The sequence below is a fragment of the Hypomesus transpacificus genome, chromosome 17 (assembly GCF_021917145.1).
Source record: "Hypomesus transpacificus isolate Combined female chromosome 17, fHypTra1, whole genome shotgun sequence".
In the NCBI taxonomy this organism is placed as follows: Eukaryota; Metazoa; Chordata; class Actinopteri; order Osmeriformes; family Osmeridae; genus Hypomesus; species Hypomesus transpacificus.
The window spans coordinates 5,046,103-5,060,231 of NC_061076.1; the positions used below are offsets into that span (position 1 = coordinate 5,046,103).

At 45.5% G+C, this 14,129-nt stretch overlaps 1 protein-coding gene across 1 annotated transcript; it reads left to right on the forward strand.

Moving 5' to 3' along the window:
- The first annotated feature begins 195 nt into the window (after nucleotides 1-195).
- On the forward strand, nucleotides 196-9,812 carry carhsp1 (calcium regulated heat stable protein 1). Its single transcript, XM_047038908.1, has 4 exons — nucleotides 196-403; nucleotides 7,072-7,339; nucleotides 7,536-7,658; nucleotides 8,747-9,812. Exons 2-4 carry the CDS (start codon nucleotides 7,134-7,136, stop codon nucleotides 8,907-8,909), a joined length of 492 nt encoding a protein of 163 aa, XP_046894864.1. The 5' UTR covers nucleotides 196-403; nucleotides 7,072-7,133; the 3' UTR covers nucleotides 8,910-9,812.
- Nucleotides 9,813-14,129: the final 4,317 nt, after the last annotated feature.

The window sequence follows — 14,129 nt, forward strand, 5'->3', positions numbered from 1 at the left end:
TCATTGGGAAGTCTCTCAAAAAATACACTTTTATTACATTCTCGTAACTATCTACCACCTACTAGCCTATATTTATATTTTGAAATATAATAATTCAATTCGTTAGAGTGTGTCTGAGGGGACCAAATCTTCTGAAGACTGCTCTTTTTGGAGAGTTACGGTAAACAGGACCAATAAACCTAGGCTACTATATGATGTCACCACTCTAAAGAGCACTCCCATATTGGCGCTCGCAGAAGAAGTCAAAAACACGTTTTTGTTTGTTCTGGTCATCATTTATTTCGCACTTAATTTGCTGTCTGTTTACTGGTCCTGAAAACAAATATTTAAGAAGTAGTAGCAGTTTGTCCTCAAATTCAAAACTCGAATCGAAGGACATTCGACTCTGCAAAGTTCGGAAAAGGTGAGTGATGCGGGGCACTTAAAAAGCTTTTACAAACACCAGTTGCGAGGTAAAAACAATGCAGAGGGGATGATGGTAGTCAGTGTGTATCCTACAGTTAATTATTATACATATGCGGCTTTGTTTACGGTTGTTTAGAGGGGAGGATTTGATTGAAACAATGAGTTCCCCTAGTTAGTGTAGTATTTTTGTTCGTTCGGCTCTTATTATTCAGGTCCTATTGTTTGAGCTTTATAGTCTCAGTCTTATTATTGGACGAGAAATGGCTTTTGAAAGCTCTGGTATACTTTCAATGCAGATACACTATCTCAACAGCATTCTCAACCTTTGCCTCTTGTTGCATATACCCAGTTAGACTAAGTTCAGTGGATTGTTAAACTTTATATCTCTGTTCTAATTATAAAATGGCATCTTGAAATGCCAGTATTGACTAAACAGTGGAATAGCCAGAAAAATCTTGAAGGGAATGAACTTGGGCGGTTGTAAGATTGGAATCGGCACCTGAGCTGTTATTGGTTTACTCAGAAAACATAATCTGATGTCCTGGGTGTGTGCGTGGTGGCCAGGAGAATGAGTATGTAGACTCGTGCATCCATGTCTGCATCTGTGGATCAACAGCTTTGTGAGAGAGGCTATTATCTACCTTTGACACACATACAAGGCACAGGATATAGTTGTTCTTGATAGGCACATTTTCTAAAATGGACTCCGTTGTGTTGTGATTAAAACATCCAGGATTGCAAACCAACTGGTGCACTGACATCCTCTGCTCAGCTACAGTCAGGGTTAGCAACCAGGCAATCGGTGGGGTGACCATCCCCACCCATTATTGTTCCTGCCAGTATAACAATGGTGGTCAAGACTTGTTTTGCATTTTATGCTTGCATCACATGAGGGCCCTCCTTGCTTGGATAGATTCCAAACACAAATCGAAAGAGAGTTGATTGTCCAAATGTTAATAGTTTGAATTTAAATTAGAATCTGATAGTAAGGAAATGCACAAAGTTATACTCATGTATGGATAACTCCACATTATGGTTGCTGTATTACCTCTCAGATTTATGGCCTTAAAGCGTGCAGATTTCAAGGCCTTGGTCTGAGGGCTTGTACTATTGTTGTGCAACCAGATCTGTTTTATGGTCCTTGAAGTGTATTGGCAGACGTCAGTGAGGGAGGGAGAAAGGCTGGCATGTATGGAGGGAATGGTTGAATAATATGGGATACAGACTGCGATAAAGGGTCCCTGTGAACACTGGGGATAGAGATATGGGGATAGAGAGTTATGGACATATTTTTTCAACCTGTCGATTTGGTATCTTTCGGATGTTTGTACAGGGCTTGTTGGTTGATGTGAGACGAGTGCAAAGGGGGGAAATTCCATCTTATCATGGCTGCATGAGGTCAGGGGAGGGAAGTATGTCTGGGTGAACTGCTACCAGGGAAAATATGTAGTGGCTATCTAACTACATGTTTGCATTCACATATCTTCTGCTGCTCAGTTGACCAATAGGCTTGTAGAAGGTGTCCTAAACTACAAAATTGTATTTACCTTTATACTCTTTCTTTCTTTCCTTCCTTAAAACAACAAACATTGGTTTCTCAGACAGAAGTTCACAGGTTCATATGAATTGTGCTTGAGCTTGAATATCATGGTATTGATACTTTCTGGAAATATTTAGAGGTGGGCAGGGGTATCATGGAATTTGATCAATAAGGGGAAGGAGCTGGGAGCAGGTAGGAGATGCCGCTTTGCTGGCGCATGGACCACGATCCTAGTATGGTTCTGTTATGGTCTGAATTATAACCTACTTTTAACTTGCATTGCTGACTAACTAATGTGAATGGACCGTGTGGGACTAGTTTAGAGATCAGGTAGTTCTACTCACTCGATCACACAGGCAAAAGGGTAGGACAGAGAGGCACGTGCCTGTTTTCTCCTGTGGTTGATGTGGGTGTCAACACATGATGACATTTAGCTTGAATGGATTGCAGACTAATGATTATTCCTGCCATACACATCCCTTGGCTTACAAATCAGTGTTTAGAAGTCAGAAAGGCTTCTTTAACTTGACTGAAAGCAGCCTGATGATCTGTAGCTAAAGCTCGACAACTGGAACCAGGGGCAGCAGAATGAGTCATAGAAGTACTTCTGGCTGCATGAATACTGAATACAAAACTGAAGCCTTGAGTGTTTACATTGACGTAATACACTCCACATGAGTCACTGGCTGTTTGATCTTAAGGGCACACATATACGCAACAATTTTAAAAGCCAGTGCTTTCTGGCCTTGTTGAATGTTAAGGTCTCTCAATCAAGCTGGGAACTCTTGTTGCAGTATGTTGTGGGGGTTTGATGGTTCAGTGTCCTCTAGAGGATGAATAAAGTATTTATCTCTCTAAACCATGTGTCCATTGGCACCAGGGTGTAGTTGCCGTCAAGTAGGGTAAATCAGCTTTCTAACCGCACAGGGTTTAAAAAAAAAAAGTCTGTTCAAAAGAGCACTCAGTCGTGTTTGAATGTGTTAAGGGGGGAAGGGCGGATGTTTGGTGGGGGAAGGTAGGTATGTGTGTGTCGGGGTGGGGGTGGGTTGGTGTAGATGGCTTCTGGTTGCAGTTCTCATCTATCTGAAAGTTTTGCATCCAGTCTACCCTCCTCAACAAAGAACATGTGCGCTAAAGCATAAACAGACTGGTTCTGTCTCATCACACCTCTCTCCATTACTGCTTTTAGGGGATAAATATAACTCAGTAGTAGAACATTTGACTGAAGATCAAAAGGTCACTTCTTCAAATTCTCCCATGATGTCGCTTTGGATAAAAGTGTCTTTTAACTGAATACATTATGATTATTATTCTCTTCCTGCCGTTTGCATATTCAGTCTTTTCTTTGCTCTGTCCTCCCGACCCTCGTTCATCGTCCTGTGTCTCTTTGAAGTTCTCCCTCACAGGGATAGTGCTATAGTATAATTGAACTGAGGCTGTTGGGCTGCGAGGGGAAAGTGTGTCATATCAGCTTTCCCTCTCTAGATCCTGTTTAGGGTTACGCTAAACGGAACCTTTGTCAGTCTGGGAGCTTCTTGACTCTCTCCTGGGTGGTTACAGAGTAAGGAAGAGCTGGAGGGGGCTGGGAGATTTCCGTGCCCTGGACTGACTGACACAATGGAACACAGGAAGCAGGAAGTGACCCCTGGAGACCATCGCCAGCTGGATACCATACCGCAACACGTCGTTTAAATAATGAAACCTCAGTCCCCTTCCTTATTGCACCACCTCCCTTTTCATCTTTCCTGTCTGTCTGTCTGTCTGCCCCTCCCCTCCCCCCACTGCCCATACAAACACTCTTTCCCACTCCCTTCTTTTCCTCTGCTGAAACTGGCTGTTCAACTCAGCCTACACGCGTGCATGTGTGTCTGTATGTCAGTCTGTGTTGACGTTTGGTTGAGCATGCATATGTAGTTCAATTGGAGTGTCTGTAACTGCCAATTAAGTTTCAGTTCCTCACAAGGTCCTTCTGTTTTGGTTTTCTGTAACTTTGACTGACTTCAACCTGAGTGCCTCAGCCAGAAATGTATCTCTAACTCTCACTCCCTCTCATTCTCTCTCACTTTTAACTCCCCCCTCCCAACTGTTCAGTGCTGCCTCAGCGCACAAGGACAGTCCACTCAGCCACCATCTTCACTGTTTACCAGGCAGTGGGAAGAATCAATAATCTAGATGAGAATAAGCTCTATCAATAATTTAGATTATACTCATAGAAAGGTAATTGATAAGCAGTAGGCTAGAATACTTTTATAGTTCAAAACCCATCAGCATGAGGTGAGAGAACTTCCTGTCTTACCCAGGAGACTTGTATTTTTCTGTGTCAGCATGTTGTCTGAGTTGGATAGTGGTCAGAGAACACAGAAAATTTCACAAGAAACCACAGCTGATATGCGCCAAAGATCCTGCTTGGCAGTGTGTGCCTGTGTGTGAAAGTGAGAGGAAAATCTGCAATTTTAGTTCACTTGTTTTCTTACTTGTTTTTTCCGTTTCTGCAATCCTGCCAGTCGCACAGGTTCATCCAGACTGCCCTTTGCTCCCCTCATTCTCCTCTCCATCTTTCTGTCTCCAAATAGAACAACACATTGTATCCAACATGGCCTTTTCAATAGCTTTGTGTCTCATGAAAGCTTAATCAGCCCTTTTTGTTTGTCTTTGTGCGTGGACACTGGCACACAGACATTGGTGTAGGATGAGAGCTGGGGGTATTTCTAGAATGTACCTCGATCTGACAGCATGGATGTGGTGCTGTTTTATATTCCTAGGTTTGTTCAGGATTCAGGGATGTGTTCTAGTACTGTCTCTTTGAACGGCATAAATTGGGGACCTCCTCCATCGCAGCCTAGCCTGGTGTAGCAGGCATCATGGGGAGGTTTCTAGCCAGGTGTAGCAGGCATCATGGGGAGGTTTCTAGCCTGGTGTAGCAGGCATCATGGGGAGGTTTCTAGCCTGGTGTAGCAGGCATCATGGGGAGGTTTCTAGCCTGGTGTAGCAGGCATCATGGGGAGGTTTCTAGCCTGGTGTAGCAGGCATCATGGGGAGGTTTCTAGCCTGGTGTAGCAGGCATCATGGGGAGGTTTCTAGCCTGGTGTAGCAGGCATCATGGGGAGGTTTCTAGCCAGGTGTAGTAGGCATCATGGGGAGGTTTCTAGCCTGGTGTAGCAGGCATCATGGGGAGGTTTCTAGCCTGGTGTAGCAGGCATCATGGGGAGGTTTCTAGCCTGGTGTAGCAGGCATCATGGGGAGGTTTCTAGCCAGGTGTAGTAGGCATCATGGGGAGGTTTCTAGCCTGGTGTAGCAGGCATCATGGGGAGGTTTCTAGCCTGGTGTAGTAGGCATCATGGGGAGGTTTCTAGCCTGGTGTAGCAGGCATCATGGGGAGGTTTCTAGCCTGGTGTAGCAGGCATCATGGGGAGGTTTCTAGCCAGGTGTAGTAGGCATCATGGGGAGGTTTCTAGCCAGGTGTAGTAGGCATCATGGGGAGGTTTCTAGCCTGGTGTAGCAGGCATCATGGGGAGGTTTCTAGCCAGGTGTAGCAGGCATCATGGGGAGGTTTCTAGCCTGGTGTAGCAGGCATCATGGGGAGGTTTCTAGCCTGGTGTAGCAGGCATCATGGGGAGGTTTCTAGCCAGGTGTAGTAGGCATCATGGGGAGGTTTCTAGCCAGGTGTAGTAGGCATCATGGGGAGGTTTCTAGCCTGGTGTAGCAGGCATCATGGGGAGGTTTCTAGCCAGGTGTAGCAGGCATCATGGGGAGGTTTCTAGCCTGGTGTAGCAGGCATCATGGGGAGGTTTCTAGCCTGGTGTAGCAGGCATCATGGGGAGGTTTCTAGCCTGGTGTAGCAGGCATCATGGGGAGGTTTCTAGCCTGGTGTAGCAGGCATCATGGGGAGGTTTCCAGCCTGGTCGAGCAAGCAGGCAGCATTGGCGCAGTCTCCTTCTCTATGGCCGTGGGTTGTTAATCACGCTTTCTTTATCTCGCCCCATGTGTCTACACTCTCCAATTGGATAACAAGATGTTCTTGACTGAGTGTTAAACGCAGCCCTGTAGCAGTGACTATCTACTCCAGTTCCAGGCATCCTCTGATGGGATCAGATGGGGTTATTGAGTTAGGACTCCCTGCACATATAGGGGCCTGCCGCTTATTTGATTTGTTAACACAGAAACCCCCGAAGTGGGTCTGTAAAGTGCCCCTCATTGTTGAGAGAGAGAGAGAGAGAGAGAGAGAGGGAGAGAGAGAGAGAGAGAGAGAGAGAGAGGAGAGGGAGAGAGGGAGAGAGGGAGAGAGGGAGGGAGAGGGAGAGGGAGAGGGAGAGGGAGAGGGAGAGGGAGAGGGGGAGAGAGGGAGAGAGGGAGAGGGGGAGAGGGGGGAGAGGGGGAGAGGGGGGAGAGAGACTTCTGGTGTTATATATGTAATGAATGTCACTACCCTGTTCTGTTCAGAGAGCCGGTGATGTAATTGTAATGATGTAATTCCCGGAAGGTGGATTAGGGGTCTGTTCTGTCGAGTCTCCTGGCAATGACCGGGCTGCCATTGTGATGTTGTGTTATCATGGTACAGAGGGTTCTAAGAAGGTCCAGAAAGTTCCATGGCGAGACGTATTCCATGGAGGCTCCAGCAGTTGGAGGATGATTATTTACGGTTTTCTTTCAGTAATTTTAGAGCCATAAAACAATGCATTTCAGTCTGTAAAGAGGATGATTTCTCTGGCTGTCTGGCTCTTGTGTCTCTTCCATCTCTACCATTATTTTCTCGGTTGTCATGACATCCCTCTCATCCTTGTGCCCTGTCTTTTGTAAAGTGTTGAGGTCATTTTAACCTTCTGCTGTAAAACCAGGGCTGAAGCGCACAACTACTGCAGACACACACTCTGCCACCATAACACAGTTAGCTAACCCTCACACCCCACACTACCATACAAACCACATTCTCATTACTTACTCATTGAAATCCTCACAGTACCAAGTTATGCATTGTAATTTTTTATGTAAACTCAAAACGCAGATAAATGTGCATTTCACGTAGTTTCTATAATTGAATCTTGAAGTTGGTGTTTTTGGGGACTGTCCCATCAATCGGCATTCGCACAATTCCTAACCAATCATCACCTGTCTTTCTTTCCCTTCAGGTGCTCACGGTTGTCACGGTGACCCTTCCCTCCACGGCAACACTTATTATCCTTGTTCTGACATGTCCTCTGAGGCGACAACCATTCAGGCGCCCCGTGCTATGACCCCGCCCTTACCCTCTAGCCCCCTGCGGTCTCCCGTCTCCCCGGTGTCCCCAGGGTCCCTGCGCCTGCCTGCCTGTCAGAACAGGAATCGCTCGCCCTCGCCCATGAGGGGCTACCTCATACCCAGCCCGCTGCCGACCAGGCGCAACAGGACCTTCTCAGCGTGGGTACACTTACACACATGCACGTGCACACACATGCACGTGCACACACATGCACGTGCACACAGTCTTTGTAAGATATCTAATATGAAGAAACAGGAACGGGAAGTCCTTCCCGACCTGTCCCTTTCTTACTATCTGGCCCCTCTCCCTTGTGTGTGTGTGTGTGTGTGTGTGTGTGTGTGTGTGTGTGTGCAGGTCGGCCCGTGCAGCAGAGGGCCCGACCTTCACTGGTGTGTGTAAGTGTTTCTCCCGCTCCAGAGGACACGGTTTCATAACACCTTCCGACGGAGGCAACGACATCTTCGTGCATATATCCGAGTGAGTGTATATATGTGTGTGTGTGTGTGGGTTCTGATCATGTTTGGAGCTAGTGAATACATTTTAATGTGTAAAGAAGGGAACTACAGGGAGAAGAAGGGGGAAGTCTATCACATGAAAGGGCATAATTCACTCGCATTCACTTGTGTATGTTGTAAGTATAAAACGCACATATTACCTCCATAGAGAAACAAAATAAGGACCACGTCACGCCAAGTCCCCCCGCACAGACATTCACAGGCCACCTACCCACACTGCGACCCAGGAGTCATTCCCTCATACAATCACACGAAACCTACCAACCACCTATTCTCTCATATTGTCCACCCACATGTAGTCTAATTGATCCATCTCCCACTCACATGGTACTCCTTAGAATCATTTCCTTATTACACACACACACAGGACAATGAAGGCCCCTAGAGGCTGTGTAGGAGTGAATAAAGAGGAGCGTATCAGATGACCTTCAATAGGTCTGATAACAGCTCTTCTGGATGGAACGCAGCATGTTGTTGAAGTGAACACTCTCAGGGTATTCACAGCCAAGACAAAACCCCATTTCAGACGAACCTATTAGTGATTCATACAGTCTGCATTATTCTCTGCTGTGTTTTGGTGTGTTAGGGAGAGAGGCAGAAGGGGGGAGAGAGACTGTGAGGGGGAGAGAGCGAGTGAGAGGAGGAGAAAGTGAATGAGAAATGCATAGTTTGTATGACTGTGTGCCTTAGCTTTCTGTTAAAAGTTTATTTTCATGCTATCATACAAAAAAAATGAAGGTGTTAGTCAAGGTTAAGGGCAGCGGAAATCATGTGTGAACCACGTCTCAAATGTTGAGTTTTTTTCTTAACAAACAAAGCAGGCTTTCAGATGAGTATAAGGAAGACATAAAAAGTACCTTTCAACTGAAATGTATAAGGTGCTTAGTCATCTTGCATGAATGTCACATGTTTTCCTTCTCTTCCCCTTCATTATTATGTCTCCTCTAACTCCCTGTTTTTTTGTCTCCTTCTCTTCCTGTGACTCCCATCCTTTTCTACATCCTCCACCCTCCCCCAATCCTCCCCCATTCCTCCCCTCCTCCCTCACAGTATCGATGGGGAGTACGTTCCCGTGGAGGGTGATGAGGTCAGCTACAAGATCTGCTCCCTCCCTCCCAAATGTGATAAGGTCCAGGCCGTGGATGTGACCATCATCCACCTCGTGCCAGGATCAAAGCACGAGACCTGGGGAGGCTCTGTGGTCAGCGCTTGAGCCTGGGAGGACCCACCGTAGAAGCTGCAGAAGGGGGGTGGGGGGGCACTTGTTTGGGGGGTGGTTGCTATGCCGAGATGACTAGCCTCCCCTATCTCTCTCTCCTCATCATTACACAGGCACCCTTTCTGTCTATATACCCTTGTTGTCCCTGCTCTCAGAGAGTTCTCTGTGCTGCACCGCTACACATCCAGTCAGGGATTTTCTTCTAGGGGAGGGCCAATCCACAAAGTGAATCCCTGTTAAGTAACTTAGTAATATTTCTTTAAGCTGAAGGAGAGAAGAGGAGGCCAATCCAGAGTATTGAGACACACCCAGAGTGTGTAGTCGACATGAGGGTAGGGGGTGAAAGTAGAATAAGGGGACTTTTGTTTTTATTCGATTATTTTTGCAGGCAAATGGGTCATTTTTCTTATTTAGAGGGTGAAACGGTGGGTGTGAATTAAAAACTATAGAATGTTGTTAGGAAGTTTAACATTCCAATCTCATTTTAATAAATAAAAATGTCACCTAGTTTTTGTTTGAAGTGACTTATTGTGAAGCGACTATGATTGATGGGTTTAAAATATGTTTGTTTTGAATGAGGGCTATGACAGAGTGCTTTTCTCAAATAAAAAGGAATGTGGGCTGCTTTTAGATGTCCCAACAACTCTGCTACCCAGTTTGGTCGAGGAAATGCCACGAGACATGTCTTTGCTGTCCTGTACTTTTAGACACAACAGTGCCTTCAATTACGGATTTATGTTATGTGTAATACAATAACTAAAATGAATTGTTCCTGCTCTTTGTAACTTCAGCATGTGGTCAATTTGGAACTGAAGTCTGGGTGAAACTGCTAACTTGCGCCTCCATTTTGCTTGTGTATCATGTTAAATTGAAGTAAATAAAAAATCTGCATCAGTCCATTGTATAGAGCTTGTCTTTCTGTTGAATATAACTAACAGGACATTACTGTTATCTTTTGTTTAAAACCTTCTAATGGCTGTTTATTTAGTCTTCTTGAATGAGTGTCTTGTTACTACACAACATTAACTGAGATGAAATAGCTATACCATGATCTCTTCAGAAATTCTGTGTGTGTGCTGCCATCGTCTGGTTTGATTTGGGAATGACAGGTTTAATTCACTCTACCAGCAGGATGGAACTGGGTTCTGTACCTCCACTCTGTCACACACAGTACCACTTCTCTTCACCAGGTGGCACTATGCACATATAAATCGAAGGCGTTTTCAACAGGTCTAAAACGTAAAAGTTGACTGTGGATGTCTGTTGGTTAGCTAACGTCTTCACTGGGAGGTGTTCACAAGCCTATGTATTTGACCGTACATCTTGCTGCCAGACCACACATCGACCATGAAAGTGTAAAAAATAGAGCATTTGGCTTGGAGTCCATAGAGGGGCGGAGGTTGGCTTGAGGTCAGGGACATGCTCCAAGCAGTGGCCTCTCTTGCTCTCTGAACTCCGCTTTTGGAAAGTTGTGGCATTAACATGGAGTGGAGTTGTCACCAGACTCTGCAGTTAGTTCAGTAGGCTTATTGCGTTTTTCACACACGTGGTTAAGACTGTTACCAGGGTTTAAGGAGCCCACTCTAACTGGGTGCTCCTGGCCAGTGTCTGCACACAGCATGACATTCTGACCACAGTCTTGGAGATTACGCCTTACTAGGCTACTGTAGTTGAAAATAGATTTATTTAATATTTTATTGATGAGGAAATAATTCTGCAGTCGATGTGGCAACAGCACCTATCTTGTCTCGTACTTATAAACTGATGGGTAACACGAGTCTGTCTTTGCAGTTATCTGGCAATATCCACTAACAAACTGTACCATGGGTGGCTAACAAAAGCAAAACTAAGGTGTCTGTCAAGCAGTTGGCAGCTGTGTGTGTGTGTGTGAGTGCTGACACACACTGTAATAATATTTTGTGCCCTGCACTTTCAAAGGGATGACATCTTTAAAGCTTCCCTCACAAACTTAAATCAGTCTCAACTCTACACCTCAAATGGCAGCTTGTCTCTTGGGCTTTGATGCTGTCAACTCCAGTGAGTTGGCCTGACATACACACACACACACACACACACAGAACCAGACAGCTTGAGGCAACGATAGCGCCAGAGAGTCTTCTCCCCTTTGCTCATGTGTTTTGAGGTGACATGTCAACGCTTTGAAGAGCAGTGAGAGGGGGGAGAGAGAGAAAGAGAGAGAGAGAGAGAGAGAGAGAGAGAAAGAAAGAGAGAGAAGAGAGAGAGAGAGAGAGAGAGAGAGAGAGAGAGAGAGAGAGAAAGAGAAGAGTAAGGTAGGAAGACATAAAAATGGAGGAGGATGAAGGGAGAATAACTTTTTACTTGGTCACTAGTCCTGGCTGCTCCTGATTCCCAGGCTCCTGGTCCTCCAGGATGGGGGTGGGGGTGGGGGGGGGGGGTGGGGGGGGGGGGGCAGGGGCAAGCACTTTGTGGGCGTTAACCTGGATTACCTGGGGTGTGGTGCGACAGATGGGGTAAACATAGCTCCGGTGACTGACGTACAGGATGCTGGTGTGTTTATTTTGGGGTCTCTGCGATATCCCGTCAACATGAAGATGGTATCTCAAGCAGGCCAACAGGGTTTAGGCAGTGTCCCGTGCTGTTACCAAGGCTACATACACTATGCGTCTGGGTTTGCCTACTAAATGATTGTGTTTGGCGTCAGCTGAATTAACAACCAGTCAGTGGTGTTGACAGAAATGTGAGACTGCAGTTCTTGGAGTGAGGCTGACCACATTCAGGCCAGGAACTTAACAAGTTACCTCAGTTTTCCAGACCTGACTCTTCTAAGAACCACTGGAAAGGGACGACCTTTATGGACACCCAACTGGCACAACAGGCACATGTGTGTGTGAAGGAGAGGGAGGGAGTGAAGGATTACCACACAAATGCTTTGGCTTACTGGGGTGGGTAGGTTACCCAGGTGTACACCTGTTTGGTTGCACATTCAGCACTAGTGGCGTCAAGACTCAGTTGTGCCAGGCAGGCTGTGGTTAAGGAGCCGAGGTGAGATCACGGTTGTGTCGTGCGTTGCCTTTCCAGTAGGAATCAGACACACTCACGCCCTTTGGTGTTATACCCAAGTGGGCATGTTGCAAATCACCTGTCTTGACAGGAATCTCTGTGGTATGAAGATGATAGCTGTCTACTGCCTGTCTGTCTGCTGTTTGGTGGGCCACCATGACACAGTCTGCCTCATTCACACAGATTAGAGACTGCTGTGGCATTTAGTAGATCGCAAACATTATGAGCCAGCTCTACATCGATGTGTTTCATTAACAGATGAAGAAATGCAGACCTGGATTACTTTAAGCTGTTTCTCAAAATGTAATAATGGCAAATACTCTTTACATTTTTTATTGGATTGTAAAGCCTTGTCTGAACTGTCATTAACTAACACATTTCTAAACTATCATTTAGAAATGTGAAATTATTAACAAGGATCAATGCACAACACAAAGTGTACGAATCTGTATTTATATAAAGAAAATATGATCATTTAGTCCGACATGTGACTCAAGAATTGATACCAAAAGAGAGTTTGCTCCTTCACAGATGAGCTATTTAAATGTTGGAAAACAACAAAATCTCAACTAGCATTTCAGAGCCTGTATAATATACTGAAAAGTACACTGACTGTTGTCACAACTGATGTTTCAAATCTCGTTCCTTACCCCCTAACCCTGAATGAGTGGGACCCTCCTCAGTAGTTTCGGATAATGGTTTTGTGAACATCAGAACAGGGAATTCCACTGGGACAGGCTTCAGACAGCTCCAACATGCTGACACTTGTTGAAGACCTGTGGTTTCCTCAACAGTTGTAAACAGCCCTTGACGCCTAGTCTAAACCACAGGGGTGCTGAGCCTGCTGGAACACACACACATACACTTACACACACACACAAGCATTTTGATACTGTGCAGATCCACTTGCATAATCACGCCGTTTTAATCTAAACCCCAGTTTACCCCATCTGTCACCCCATGTATAGTCTAAGAACTGGGACATGTGTCTTATGTAACTATCTTCAGTGTCAAAGGGGCTGAGTGGTGCTTAGATTGACACAGTTAACAGGTTTAAGGATGTTATCATATCATCAGTCAAAGCTGAGCACATCAACAATAGCCTCCATCATGCTAACCTCATGACAAAACAAACACCTATTTCAAGAATTTGAGTCTTTCCACCCAAATCTAAATTGTTATTTTTGTGCTGAATCATTTAAATCACATCAGTGCTAAAATCAAATGCAGAATATTTACTCAGCCTACAATTTTTTTTTTTTGCTGCAGGATTTCACACATTCAAGAGGCTGTAAATGTTTATTGTAAATGCATAAATGGCATCCGTTGGTCACTACCTGGCTACAGGGGATTCTTTGCCACAGAGTCTGTCAGTAAAAATCTTAATAAGAACTGAGTGGAGTATGTACCCATCCAAGCAACTCATTTAGCCGCCAGAGCAAACACCCCAAATTTGATGTATTCTGAATTCCACAGCAGTCTCTAATCTGTGTGAATGAGGCAGACTGTGTCATGGTGGCCCACCAAACAGCAGACAGACAGGCAGTAGACAGCTATCATCTTCATACCACAGATATTCCTGTCAAGACAGGTGATGATGCCACACGGTCACATGGGTGTAGTACCAACACGGGCACAAGATGGACTTGATGGGAGTGTGTGTGTGGTTGACTGTCTGTCTGGATGTTTACCCCCAACTGTGCCTCAGGTCATATCACAGATGTGTGATTCCTCTTCTAAGTCTGAAGAAGAAGTCTCTCTTCTGCTGCCTTGGTAGAGTTGGGGTGCACATCAGACAGATAGATATCTGTTAGCAGTGGGGCATCCTGTTGAGGCTAGTAGCCCAGATGAACACTAGGTGTCACTCTTGAGCTGAAGCCATTGTCTTCCTCTCTTCTGTTATTGTCAGAAAAACCACATAAGTATCCAAAGTTTTATTTTTGTGAGAGTGGGTGTGTGTATGTTCGTGTGTGTGCATGTGTGTGTGTATGTGTTTGGTTGGGGGGTGCATCTACACATGTTTCTGTGTATTGGTACAGGTCTGGACAGCTCATACTCTCTAATTCTCCTGTTGCCCACCTCCCTGTATGTTACTCGTCCAAGTGCCCCATTGTCCCTTTACAACCTGTATGGTCAGAGTTCAGGGCCACCTCAGGCTGTGTCCCACACACC

Bases quoted from the DNA above. Each gene is read 5' to 3' on its own strand.
- carhsp1 (XM_047038908.1), top strand. From the start codon at position 7,134: ATGTCCTCTGAGGCGACAACCATTCAGGCGCCCCGTGCTATGACCCCG. The intron at 7,340-7,535 runs GTGGGTACACTT...GTGTGTGTGCAG, and splicing joins CGCAACAGGACCTTCTCAGC to GTCGGCCCGTGCAGCAGAGG. The intron at 7,659-8,746 runs GTGAGTGTATAT...CCTCCCTCACAG, and splicing joins ATCTTCGTGCATATATCCGA to TATCGATGGGGAGTACGTTC.